We start from the raw sequence: 14310 nt of genomic DNA on the forward strand, positions 1-14310 counted from the left end.
AGAAGTGGGATGCCCTAATCTCTGATGCCAAGTGTCACATTTGATAGCTTTACCCACATAAGCAACTGGACTACTTGTAATAGAATGTACTCCTCTTTGCCTTTGCACAACCAGAATCTGGAACAATTCTTCAGGCTTACTTTTTCCTTGATACACTATTTCCCTTGTCTTCTTGTCCTGCACAAAGAATTCAGATTCATCACATATAAACCAGCTCTTATTGTCAGCACAGAGTTGTTTCACAGATAAAAGACTTCTCGCAATATGTGGAACATGTAATACTTTGTTGAGAATAAGAGAGTGATTGTTAGTTTGTAAAGTAGTTGACCCAATATTTTGGATTGATAGATCAGTACCATTTCCAATGGTTATTTTGTCAGAACCCTCAAAAGGTGTGACATGATTCAAGGAATTGACATCAGCTGTCATATGATGAGATGCACCGGAATCAACAATCCAGGCATCTTGAGGAATGAATTGCGTGGTCTGTTGAGCATGCAATGCAGACAATGATGAGGGTGGAAGCTGCCCTTGATATGAATAATTGCTTCTTTGATAACAATCAAGTGCTGAATGTCCTATCTTGCCACAGATTTGGCATTCAACAACAAAGTTTGAATTAGAAGCATTGATGTTCCTCTGATAACAGTTGGATGCAGTATGCCCCATTTTGTTACAAATTTGACATTCTATCACAGCATTTGTCCTTGTAGAAGTACTCCCAGACCAAGAATTATTACCATTTTGTCGTGAGTTGCTTGAACCATATCCTCATCCCCTGAAAGTGTTATTATTCCTGTAATTATTGCCTCTGTATTGACTCCCATGTGATGCTCGAGGTCCAAATTGTGCTCCCACATTAAGCTGTGCACCATGATTATTTTGATCACTAGGATGACCAATAAAACCATATCCATACGACTCACCAGGATACATAAGAGATTGTGATGGTGGAAGATATCCTGCTGGATACTGTGAAGGAACAGGATAACCAGGATACTGAAATGGTGGTAAAGGCAAAGACTGATGTACTGAATTTTGTTGACCCTGAGAAGTGGAACCATATGGCACTGAAGTAATTGTTCCCGCAGTACTGGCAGGAATATGATTATGTGCCTGAGAATTTGAAGATGAAGCTGAACTTGAACTAGTGCTTAAACTCGAACCTTGAACATATAACGCAGACAAGTTCTGAGACAAAACATTAATCTCTCCTTCAATCTCCCTTTCTGCCGCCAATAGTTGTGCTCTAAATTCATTTAAAGTAATAGATGACTCTCTGGCCAAAATGACTGTACGAATAATCCCATATTCCTTTGGCAAACGAGCAAAACCAGCAATTATTATGTCATTGTCAGATACAGATTCACCTGCAGCAGTGAGTTGATCCCTAATACCTTTCAGATTCAAGAGATACTTATCAATTGTATCAGATCCTTTTTGAATGGCATGTAACTCGGTTTTGAGATGGTTGACTCTAGACTTAGAAACCGATGCATATCTATCAACCAAATTGACCCATGCCTCATGAGCAGTCCGACAACCAAGAACATATTCCATTGCATCATCAGTTAAAGTGGCAAGAAGTAAACTAAGCAACGCCATATCTGTAGACTCCCAATCCATAAACGCCTCAGTAATCTCCTTTGTAACCCCAGCTTCTGCATTAACCACATACTTTGATGGACACACAGTTGTGCCATCGAAATGACCAAACAATTTATACCCCCTCAAAACAGACTGAAATTGAAATGCCCATTTGGCAAAATTATCATCTCTTAGTTTAATGGTAAGCATACCCAGTATTCCATCGACTTTAAAAGGTGAACTACCCATGATTATCTTCAAGCAATAACAACTAATTACCAATTGAGATTATGCACAGAGACTGACACTCTGAGAAGAAAAACTGACACTTTCTTGAACCCACAATTTTCAACTTCTTGACTAAGAAAGATTGACACTTTCTTAAACACACAACTTCTGGATTTAGAAGGAATGACACCTTCTTGAATGCATGAAAGAATGACACTTCCAGCAAAACAATGCTTTCTAATTATCGCAGCAAATCAACATATACAAATCAACAAAAGAATCCAACTCTATCAAATCATTACTCTGCTCAAATTGAAGAAATGAAGGAATCAGAAACCACCTGAACCGAAAAGAAAATCAGAACCACCAATCTTGCTTCAATCGCACACCACCTTCATCAACCGCACACTAATGAAGCGACGAACAGCCACCAAACCGAACCACCAATGAAGCGACGAACAGCGGAGCAAACCAGGATCAAAATCAGTGACTAACCCACACCGGCGATGATACCATATTAACAAAGAGAAAGGAAAGAATAGCTTGTGAAAAACTAGAGAGAGAAAGAAACCAAAGAGAATACTAAAATGTTCAATTTCTTTAGAGAGATGAAAAGATGATTACAAACGCCTTACACATTTCGTTTATGTAGAGAAACTAACTATTACAAAAGTACAATACTACCCTTCTCATATTCTTTATCTTTCTAACAACCCAATCCTACTTAACAAACTTACAACTGTATAACCAACTATTATGATTATTAAGGGCAACACTCTTCTTCACCATTATGGTAGATGATCGCTTACCCTAATTTTAAAATATATTTTTGTCAAATAGCTTTGCTTATATTTTTCTTTTTGGTTTTTTGTCAGAAGATTACTTTGATTATATAATTATACAGTCACTTTCTTTGAATTCAACCACTATATAATGATTAATATATAAGTTCTTATCTCCTTGTTCCTCATATTTGCCGTATATTCAGTCAGATCTCGAGAAGGGATCTGTGTATTCATGGCAAATCCCAAGCTGAGAGCACTTTGGAACCACCCAGCTGGCCCTAAAACTAGTTTGTTTACTTACTCTACAAGTTTTTACTATTAATTTTCTGTTGGTTATTCAGTTATATTGTTCTTAATTTCTCAATGATTATCGTTGATGGATTGTTGATCTTAATCGATCATTTCGTGTTAATCCGCTAGGTGGTGCTTGATTAGTATGAAAGTTATTGAGATTAAAGAACATGTGGTTGAGATTATTGATTTCTTAAGTGAAAACTAAAACTCTTAACGAATTTTAGTGCATAACTGACTTTAGAACAGCTTTAACTAATGATTTTGTGAATTGTGTAGTGAAACTCAGATTTGAGAGTATTTTAAAAGCCTTTAAAACCCTAGTGTAGTCAATTAAAAGATTTTAAAGGATTTTAGAATCCATTCAAATCTAGGTATAGTCAATTAAAAGATTTTAAAGGATTTTAAAATTAATCCAAATCTAAGTGTATTAAAAAAATTAAGATTTTGGAGGATTTCAATAAGTTGTGGATTTTGTGGGATTTGAGAGTAAGAAGTATATATACCAAGACTAAAAAGAATTCAATCTCACCCCCTATGATTTCAAATCATTTTCCATCTGGGCAGTTCTCCAATCTCTACCAACCCCAGCCACATGTAACCACCATATACTTTGGTGGAATCTCTTATTATGACCCTTATACCTTAATTAGGCATGTATGATCATCGAAGGACATGATCGATCTAGGATTTTGGTTAATACTACTCTCTCACCATTAATATATGTAGTACTACAAGCACTACTGAAGTACCATAGCATACGTCTATGGCAAAAGGGCAGTCGGTGGTGATGGTTGTTGGTGGTGTAGTGCTCAAAAGCTCACCAAAGTTATGTTGATCTATCAATTGATAAAGAGATGGAGCTGGGATTGTGTGAAAGGGGACCCGAAAAGGGAGAGGATAAAGTAGCTATCGAGTATAGTAGGTCAAGGGGAAAGATTTTTCCTTTTTCTTTTTGATACAAAAATTATATGAAAATCCACCAAAATCTACAAACTAAATCCATTCAAATTCTTTAAAATCCATATGAATTTTGTAGGAGTATTAAATCCTCCTAAATCCTTTAAAATCTATCACTTCTAAAATCCTTTAAAATCTTAGTTTGACTACAGCCTTAAACTCAATGATTTGATGGCGTGGGCTTGTTCACGCGGCATTTTGCCCGCTATAGTTTTGCTCTTTTGAACTTGTTGATTTGTCATCTTTATGAACTTGGTATATTTCCTTTGTTTCTTGGTACTCAACTTTAATGTAAAGTTAAAGTTTATCTGATGATGAATATAATTTTTTTTTATGAAAAAATAAAATTCAATTAACACTACATGATTATACCATTTACCCCGGTTAGTCTTAGAATATATGGAGTTTTAATAAAGAAATTGTAATATAAAAAATTGTCACAAAAAGAAAAAGAAAAAAAAGAAATTGTAGATAGAACTCAGCCTCTCATATATTAAAAGGTTTTCTGTGTATTTTAATTTTGCAGTCCATTTCTGGGCCCCAACATTTAAATGGGGTCTAACCATTGCAAATATTCTCGACTCAGCAAAACCACCAGAGAAACTATCCTATCCTCAGCAATCAGGTTGGCCATGACTCCCTAATTTGTTTGATGGACTCAGGTTTTTCGACGCTTCTACTAAACAACCAGATATATATTTCTTATTTTCTATATATCTCATTACGTGATCTAACGGCTATCACATAATGAGAGTATTGAGATTTGTTTAATGGCCTCGGTCTTTCAAGGCTTCTACCATACAATTGGAGATATATTTCTTACTTTCTATATATCTCATTACGTTACCTAGCCACTATCACTAATGAGAATGTTGAGAGATATAAGAAGAAAGGGATATTATCGCCGGGGCAGTCAAGAATCTCCCATCTTGTCATTTTGTCGAAAAGTTTACTTACTGGTTGGTAATTGTTTTTGGTTGATTGGTAATTATTTCATTAATTTACTTACTGATAAAAACTTTTGGCATCCCCATTTGATGATCTCCAGCCCTTGCATCCACCGGACTTATATGGGCAAGATACAGCGCAGTAATTACACCAGTAATTGACTCTAAACCTCAAGTTATTAATTAATTACATCAACAGTTTACTGTATAAGTTTGAGATAGATTTTCACATCCTCATAGTTTGTCCATTTTGAGATTGCAGAAGAATTGGAATCTTTTGAGTGTTAGTTTCGCGATGTCTGTAACCGCTATGTATCAACTTTCGCGTAAAATTCAGTATGTTGTCATGTGCTCTCGTATTGAAAATTGTTCTTATAGCGCAATTAACTGCTCTCGTATTTGTGTCTTGTTTTGAATGGCAAGTAATTACAATGAATTGACTGTCACCAATTTTCATATTTTCCAGGCATGACTTATCCACCAAAAACCAAGAAGTTGCTGCAGAAGAATGAATAAAATCTCAATTATAGTAAACTTGGCGTGCTAGTTTCGAGTTGAACGCACTCTGATTCGAGTCATGTAACACTTATAGTAAAACATATTCGTTCTCATGGATTAATGTTCATTAATGTTGGATTATGTTTGAACCTCATGGTTCAATTAAGACCAATGAAAAATATTTTGTAGCATAATTTTGTTTATACAAAGCGACATCTTTATTCGGCACATTTACATAGAGCGCATGCAAGCCATTGAGAGAAGCCTAATTCCGTAGTAAAGAGTATTTATCCGCACACTCGTAGCAGGCACTAACAAGGGCTATGTGCCTAGAGAAAGTACACGATTATTTATTCGCATATTATTCGTGTACTTTAAATAGGAAAGTTATTAGCATTCTTAAAAATAAAAAAAACAGTTTAATCATTAAAGTTCCGTTGGTTAGACAAGGAGCGAGTTGATATGGATGGTTTAGCATTAAGGGCCACGTCCCAAGAAAATGCTCGAAAATTGATAAAAAAAGAAAAAAGAAAAATCTAGAAAGAAAATCAAATCTAGGAAATGTGGGAATTGAATCCTCTCCTAAGCAAATGTTGGGGATCCTCATGACTACACAACACGAGCCGTTTATTTTGATCATACAGTTACAATTATTATAATTTTGGGAAATTTTATTTAAACCCATCTAACCTATTTATACACCCAATTTACTTTTTTCACCCATTTGATTTTTAACTAAACTATTAGTATCTCTTTAAACCCAAATTTAATACCTAATATACCCTCATAAACCCAATTCAATATGTGGATTTATTTTTACACCCATTAAATTTTTAACTCAAAAGCTATCGGCTGTGTCATTGATTCTTCAACAGATATAAGATTGAATCCGTTATTCCACTATAACTTCCTTCTTCCTATTGCTGGATAGTTATGACGATCGTGCTGTTAGAATGCACGAGCTTGTTCGAGATGTTGCTATCTGGATTGCATCTGATGATAAAAAGGCCTTTTCAAAAGGATATGGAGATGAGGTGAAAGAATGGCCCGCTGAGGATTTATTTAAAAAGTACACTATGATCTCCTTAAGATCTTGCAAAATGCCCATACTTCCTGAAGTACCTTGGGAATGCCCAGAATTAAAATTGTTGATCTTGGAGAATAAGAATGTTGGCGACTCCCAGGAAATTCCAAGCAAATTTTTTGAAGGAATGAAAGAACTCAAAGTGTTGGATGTAACCAGATTCCGTATTCAGTCACTACCTCCATCTCTTCAATCCCTAATGCATCTCCACACATTGTGTTTAGATCAGTGCGAGTTGGTTGATATAACTCTTGTTGGACAACTAACAAACTTGAAAATTCTTAGCCTGATACACTCCAAGGTTAAAGAGTTGCCCAAAGAAATAGGGCAATTGACTCTGCTACAGTCGACGAAAACATGTGGAAGAATCGAGAGCATATAGAAGAGATACTATTTTTGCTGGAAAAACCCCAGTGGCCTCAAACTGTAAGTCTAAGCTAAAGTTAATGTAAGGTTTAATTATATTGTTTGGGTTTATTGATAAATTGAGTTTTATTATTAATTTTATTTTGTACTTAATAGTAATTATGCAATAAGATAAAATAGACAATTAACCTTCAAAATTTTAAGTTGGGTGTAAAAAAAGGTTGTATGGGTTTAAATAAAATTTCCCTATAATTTTTAAAGGGACCTCTTGTTTGTTGTGTGGTCATGAGGATCCCTAAATTCAACGGTTACAATTATTATAATTTTTAGAGATACCTCTTATTTGTTGTGTGGTCATAAAAATCCCAAAATCCAACGGCTATAATTATTATAATTTTTAAAGAGATCTCTTATTTGTTGTGTGGTCATAAAGATCCCCACCATTTGCTCGAGGGGATCCAATTCCGGAAATGTGTTCAGTCAACACAGTTGCAGTTTCTCTTCCCACTAATCCCTATGGCGATACGCTAGCACATACGTGACACGCGGTCAACGACGCACATCCGTTAATTCTAGCGGCAATCCCAACCATAACCACTAAAGTACGCCGCCTCTTATCCTACGCTCCCATGCCTATGTAACCAATTGATCGTCCAAATTATTTTACTTTTTTTTTTTTTACGCCAAAAGCATTTTTGCCTGATATTTAGGACAAAGCCAATTCTCAGAAAATCCGCTTCTCAGAAAAACCAGAGAGAGCTCGATCATAATCTGAGTAAGTCATCTTCTTAAATTACGAATTATGTTTCCATAATCTCTATGATTAATGCTTAATTAGTTCCGAAAATCTCTGTTCAATTCAATTTACTTCATTTATTTCTGTGAAAACTGTGTGCTCATTTCTCAAATTTCTTAGCTTTGAGCTGACTTTCGTTGAGATTTAAGATGAATTTTATGTGGGTTTTGTTGGGTTTTTTTTCTTTGTCAGTGGATAAAGTTCAAAACTTTATGTGGGTTTTGTTTGTGATTTAATATTTTGATGGTGGTACTGAAAAAATGATTCTTCTTCTTTTGAGATATTGAAAAGACTGGTAATTTTGGTTTATTGGTAGTTCTGGATAAATTGTTATGTATTAAAAGTTGAAATATTTGGGTTTGTAGGATAACATGGAAGATCCACAAGTGGAGCACAATCTTTGGGTCTTATGGGGAGGAAAGAGGTTTGATGTGAAGATCCATTTGGGTGCCACTCTTAAGGATCTCGGGCACGAACTGCAAAAGTTAACGGATGTTAAAGCAGATACGATGAGGCTAATTGTTCCAAAGTTTTCCGATAAAAGCTCGAAAATGTTGTCTCCTTTCTCTGATGAGCATCAGAACTTGAGTTTACAGGAAGCTTCATTTGTTGAGGTATCTTCTGAATACTTAAAACAGTTACCTAGATATTGCTATTTGCTACTACTTTTGGAGTTTGGTGGTTCTACTTGTTTTTAAGACGCGATAACTGCCCTATCAGAAATTTTTTGTGAGTGACTTAGACGACAAGAAAACTTTAGAGCCCTTCTAATTTATATTCAAGTTTCATAAATGAATATGTGCAATAAATGTAGTGAAGGGGATAAAATGGATGTAACTTTGATGGATTAAATTTCTATAATCGAACTTTTGGAGTTCTTGCATGCTAACTGATTGATTTGTTCTTTTTCAGGGAAAGTCCATCAGAATGATGGGAGTGTCTGAAAACGAGGTTGATGAAGTTTTACAAAATGCAAAGGCAAACTTGGAGGTTGGAAGTTCACACAAACTTCAGAAGAACCCTGATATGGAGCCTGATCCTGATGCCCAGTCTGACAATCAGAACAAGTTTGAGCCCAGTCCTCATGATTCTCAGGGCACTGATGAATCATCATCTCAATTTACGGGAAGCTGGACCTTATTTGGAAAAGAATTCAGTGAGTCTATGATCTGTCAACCTGAGTTAGCAGGGACCGAGTCTCGTGAAGAACCAGATCCTGATAATATGGATAATATGGAAAGCAGGGGGCAAGCAAGGAATAACGTGGACGAACCTGATCCTGATGCCGAGGATGCAAAAGCAGATAATTTAGGATATAGTTCCTATAGAAATATCATAAGACCTAACGACGACAGTTCTTTGGTTACTGAAACCATCAAACATGAAGACGATCCAAGGAAGGCTTATAATGAACCTGATCCTGATGATTCCCAGTCAAATGGAGTCACTCAGGCAGAGCCTGATCCTGATGCTAATTTGGTGCATCCACAGGAAACATCCAGAATGCAGATTGATGAACCTGATCCAGATGATCAAGAATTTCAAAGAATTCAAGACCCTGTTACAATCTTTTGTAAACGCTTGCAGGAGAACATTAAGATGCTGGAAGCTGAGGTTAATCGTGCACAGCCTACCACTGTCCTCCAAACTCTCTTAAAGATAATAAGGTATAGTAATCTAGTTTGATTAACTTGTAGCCTTTCTCCGTACACGTAAAAAGTTTCGGGCAGCATATACCAGCTGGTTTAATCTTTTTAGAAACGCCATGTGATAGGGTCGCGGTTATATTGAACTTGTTGCTCTGAAGCAATGTAGAACTCAGGTAGCACATGAAGTTGATAGAAGATAGAAGATGCATTGTTGGGTCATCTGTAAACCTTTGTGCGTTGAGATGTTGATTGTGGCTTATTCATACACTTTTTTTTTGTAGGAATGTGCTTGAACACCCAGGTGAGACGAAATACAGGAAACTTTGCAAGGTACGGACATTGTTACCAGTAATAATCTTTCATTAAATTTAGCTTGAACAGGTGGAGTTTCCTCTTAAACGTTTCTCCTAATAGTGATGGATATACATTGCAGGCGAACTCCACAATCCTAGGGAATGTGGCAAACTACAAAGGTATGCAACTTCCTGTACATTTAGATTCTGTATTTATTGATCTGGCTTGGTGAAATTTTCCCATCTTTAAATGGGAACCCTGAAGGGTTGGATAATAATCACAGGACGGTCTAATGATCGAGCTGCTGTAGCTTTGTGATAAACTTTTTTGTTTTGCCCTTTTTCAATTTTGCAATAACAGCTGCCATGGAATTCCTTCTTCTGATTGGCTTCAACGAAAGCGTCATGGATGGAAAACAAGAGACTTATCTTGTGCTGAAGCGGGATGATCCGGGATTATTATGGCTTGCCAAGTCCGCCCTTGAGACAAGCGTTTCCTGAAGACACATTTCCAAGCAAAAAGTCTGCTCTCTCTCTGTGATCTCTATGGTGTTGTGTTCCATGTAAATATGTAATGCATGCTTGGCTGTAGAACAATTGTTGTGTATATGACTACTGGGCATAAAATCATGTCAGGTGAACATTGTAATAAAAATAAAAATGGCTGTTTTAGATTTCGACGCTGCTCACTGCCCGTCGCACACCGCTCACCAACTAGTTTTCGGTGGAGTGGTACTTATCTTGCTAGATATACACGAAGAGGTCTCAAGTTCGAACTGCATTTGCGTTTGCAATAACACACCCAAAAATAGAAGTGCATGTAGTGAAAGATAACTTTTGTATTGGATCATACGCTAATGAAGAAATACAGCTCCACTTACAGAAATGAAACCAGAGAAAGAAAATGACAACTTCCTTTATCACCCTGTCAAATCTTATAAGCTTAAAAAGTATGAGCAGTCACTCCCACTTTACATCCAGATATAAATAAAACTCATCCGAGTCGGGATACTTTGCTCCAACAGTTTGATCCGTAAAAGGGGTTTAAGAAACAGGAAAACTCAAGAACCATCCATTGGAATATCACAGGGGTTTGAATTCTGCGGGTTTGCACTGCAAGCGCTTGCTGAGATGTTATTTTGAGGCTGGCTGGCCCTGAATGTAAAGTCTTGAGGAGGAATGGCTAAGGGAGGCCGGGCAAAAACGGAGGTAGCACCAACATTGTTAAATGTAGGGACGGGAACTGGATTATTGGGTCTTGGGAAGCCAAAGCTAAACAAAGGTGCAGCTGCCGGTGGGAAGGCTGGTGGGGTTGGGTTGCTCTTATCAGTTGATCCAAAGATCTTTTCCTCATACTCCTGCAGTTGCCGGTAATAAGCTGCATCCACAAACACAAATGAAAGTCAGAGATGTATAATTGTCCAGAACAAGTGGGCACTACTTTCATGCACGAACATTGCTAGGTAATATTCAGAAGGTTTGACAAACATGGCAGTCCACCATTTGCATTCTGCTCCTTCTAAGAAATGCCGAAACAGACCTTCATTGCATACCTTCAGTTAATTCAACAGCTGGTCTCCGTTCTTTCACCCACTGGTAACTCAGTGCTAGTCTCCATCCTCTAGACTTCATCAAATAAGCAATTACAATAGCCGGAGACCTGTAAAAATGAACATAGTTATTATCTAAAAAACAAACAAAAAAATTTGATGATTAATATTTCATAAAAACCAATAGGCTGGTGGTTTAGCAATATATTAATTGCTTGTGCTATGTGATGCAATCTTTACGGAACACTCTAGACACTAACTACAACAACAACAAAGCCTTTTCCCACTAAGGAGGGTTCGCTATATGAATCCTAGAATGCCATTGCGCTCGGTTCTGTGTCATGTCCTCCGCTAGACACTAACTAAAACGAAAAAAACATCATTTTCAGTAATTCACCTTTTTTGCCCTGACATGCAGTGTACTAAAACGCGAGCTTTGTCCCTTTCACATTGCTCTGCAAGATTAAGCACAGTTTCACTTCGATAAGCAAACAATGCAAATTTGAAATGCTAATTATACTAAGAATATCCAAGCTAGCATCAGCAATTCTGAAATTCAATAGCGAAGCCATTCACTAATAAGTATTAAAATTTTCAGGTCGGTTACAGTAATTAAATGCTATAAATCACTTCAGTGATGTTCTGCAACCAAAACGCACAATAGCTCAGTAACTGCAGAGCATGGACCAGTTATTTTTTATATTAACAACCTAGTAGAATGTGGTTCGCGTAGCTCATCTAAAATTGATCAATTTAAGATTAAAAGAAATATTCTTCCAACAAAGTATCAGAAAGGTGCTAGACTGCCAGTATGAATAAGGCCTGTCTCGTTATTGCCCTTTGTCCATATCTTGATTCTAATTGTCAATTGGGGAAGCTGACATGTAAACCTATGAGGTTGCAAATCTGAACCAGTGGACAGTACCAGAATGTGACAGGTGAATTCAGATATTTGGTCAAATAAAGCAAGAACTTAAACATGGCGGCAGTTAGGTAAGTGTGAATCAAGAAAGCATTCTGTGTCGTGTTATCATAATGATCAAAACAGGGCCAAGGAAAAGGTCTGGGAAACATATCAAATTTAACCATCAACCATCCAATCACCAAAAATAAAAAACTATTAATAATCCTATTCATCAAAATCCAATCCGTTATCATATAAAGATCCCACATTAAAGAACCCACCAACACAAATATCTTAATGTTCCCGTAACCAAGTTTCAGTGGCTCCGTACGTTCTTTGACTTAAATACTATGCCAGGAGGGAAGTCCATAGAAAAATTATGAACCAATTGAAGTAGCAAATGTACTCAGCTAAACTTAAGGCGACAGTGAACAATATGTTAAATGTGTGCATGTAAGCAAATGATGCAAACAGTAGGTCACAACAGCTATATATGAAGACTGAGTTTAAAAGGCAAATCAGTATTAGTGAAAATTATGAGCCAAATATCCCAGAATCAAAACCATATAATGAGCTGAAATCTAGAATACAATAAACAACATATGTGAATTCATTATGGTCAAAAAGAGAAAGTACACACCTAAAAATTGATTTGCATCCTCAAATTGCAAAATCTTGTCATCTTGGAGGTAGTGATAAGTGAAAGAGTTCTTGTAGAGATTTTGACAAGCAGGAACCGTCTGCATATAGAGGGAGAAAAACATCACACCAGAATGTCAAGACTTCGAATGTTGGAGACTGAATTACTATTTCAACCAAAACAATACGACAAGTAATCTACGAATATTAGCTCAGTAGTAAAGATCATCAAAACCAACCCAATGATCATAAATCGTCAAGGTCAAATAGTGAAACCTAAGTCATTATCCAAGTCCATATCTATTCATAACCCTAGACACAGCCTTAATCCACCTTTCTTACTTCTCATATGAAATTATATCTTCTATTGCAGAGGAGTTAACCACCTATGTGACCACTACAGAGCTTATCCTTGAATGCTACTATTCGCTTCTTCATGTTCGCTATCTATCTCAACAGCCAACTACTTCAATCTAAGAGACAAGCTAACTTTTGATCTCAACCATTCCGTTTAACAATGGATGCTCTTGCAGCTATCTCATTGACTTCCCTATTATTTACATAAACAATGCAACAAAAGCACTTCCTCATACCGCAGATAAAATTTCAGCTTTGGCATCTCTTATCCATCATAAATACAGTTCTCCAAAAGCACAACTAATTTGCACAAATCAACATACGAAAACAAATTCGGCTACAGAAATCGAACCTATAAACCAAACTGATCCATTCCAAATAGCAAAACCGAACCAGAAACGCAGTATCGTATTCACAATTCTATAACCAAAGCATACAAATCAAAAGTACAAAATCTTACATTTAGGACACGAGATATTCCCTGAGTCTTGAGAAGTTCAGAGCGAGAAGCGTTATCGTAGCTGCCCAAATAGAGGAACTCCGGCAAGATCTCAGACGGAAAAGCACTAACTTGGATCGAAGTTCTCTCAGAAACCGCCGGCATTCTATGGCCGCAGACCCCACAGACCTCCCCTTCTTCGTATTTGTGATAGTGCCCACAAACCCCACATGGATTCTCCCTCTCCCTCTTCCTCATACCCTAATTCCAGCGAGATTACGCACCGACCCAGGTGAGAGAACGAATTCCAAATCACAAAACAAGCAGAACCCAGATCAAAAACCAGAGAAATCGAAGTGGGTTCCTCAAAGATTGTGTCTTTGATAAAGACTAAGGTGGGAAAAGAAGAGAGGGAGATTTATAGAGAGAGAGAGAGGGGCAGAGAGAGAATTAGAAGGCGTTACAAGGAAGCGTCGTTTTTATCAGATTTATGAAGATTTATGAGCTCTCGGATTCGCGCTTTGGCTTTTGGGCGTCACTCACTGACAAAGCTGTCCTTACTGGCGGTGGGAGACAATACAGTAGAAGAGAGAGAGAGAGAGAGAGAAAGATAGGGTGGGGAGGAGAGAGAGGGGGGAAATCACTTCAGTACGTGTTTATCCATATTGTGTATATACTATTTCATTCCCTATTTATAATGGAGAGAGAAATATGAGAGAGATTTTGGTGTTGGTGTGATTTTTTGATTGATGCCTTGCTTGTTCCTTGTTCTTGCTGAAGGCTGTGCAGAAAAGCCAGACTTCCTTTTATTTTGATAATTCAATCCACAGGGGGTTATTTTCTGCAAAGCCCCACGGCCCCACCCATATTAGTACCCAATCATACTGTTCCTTTGGACCACATATTGTGTGGAGCCCATTTACAGTTTTCTCCAATT

At 37.1% G+C, this 14310-nt stretch overlaps 3 protein-coding genes across 4 annotated transcripts; 2 read left to right on the plus strand and 1 right to left on the minus strand.

Moving 5' to 3' along the window:
- Positions 1–2800: 2800 nt before the first annotated feature.
- LOC126612078 (mitochondrial pyruvate carrier 4-like) lies at positions 2801–5524 on the plus strand. The gene is made up of 5 exons (XM_050280382.1): positions 2801–2887; positions 4378–4476; positions 4900–4952; positions 5061–5134; positions 5265–5524. The coding sequence occupies exons 1-5, from the start codon at positions 2833–2835 to the stop codon at positions 5308–5310; spliced, it is 327 nt and encodes a 108-aa protein (XP_050136339.1). The 5' UTR covers positions 2801–2832; the 3' UTR covers positions 5311–5524.
- A 1840-nt stretch (positions 5525–7364) lies between these two features.
- Positions 7365–10158, plus strand: LOC126610883 (uncharacterized). Its single transcript, XM_050279030.1, has 6 exons — positions 7365–7521; positions 7908–8156; positions 8455–9209; positions 9473–9521; positions 9625–9664; positions 9846–10158. The coding sequence occupies exons 2-6, from the start codon at positions 7914–7916 to the stop codon at positions 9983–9985; spliced, it is 1227 nt and encodes a 408-aa protein (XP_050134987.1). The 5' UTR covers positions 7365–7521; positions 7908–7913; the 3' UTR covers positions 9986–10158.
- Positions 10159–10305: 147 nt separating this feature from the next.
- LOC126610884 (protein-tyrosine-phosphatase IBR5-like) lies at positions 10306–14181 on the minus strand. Of its 2 annotated transcripts, none has more exons than XM_050279032.1 (5): positions 13395–14178; positions 12579–12678; positions 11432–11489; positions 11038–11144; positions 10306–10862 (listed from the first exon to the last, which is right to left on the minus strand). In XM_050279032.1, the coding sequence occupies exons 1-5, from the start codon at positions 13629–13631 to the stop codon at positions 10546–10548; spliced, it is 819 nt and encodes a 272-aa protein (XP_050134989.1). In that variant the 5' UTR covers positions 13632–14178; the 3' UTR covers positions 10306–10545. The 2 variants fall into 2 exon arrangements, with proteins under 2 accessions (XP_050134989.1, XP_050134990.1); XM_050279033.1 differs by having other exon boundaries at positions 10723–10862; positions 11025–11144; positions 13395–14181.
- Between the last annotated feature and the right edge of the window lie 129 nt (positions 14182–14310).

Source organism: Malus sylvestris, chromosome 17 (assembly GCF_916048215.2).
Source record: "Malus sylvestris chromosome 17, drMalSylv7.2, whole genome shotgun sequence".
In the NCBI taxonomy this organism is placed as follows: Eukaryota; Viridiplantae; Streptophyta; class Magnoliopsida; order Rosales; family Rosaceae; genus Malus; species Malus sylvestris.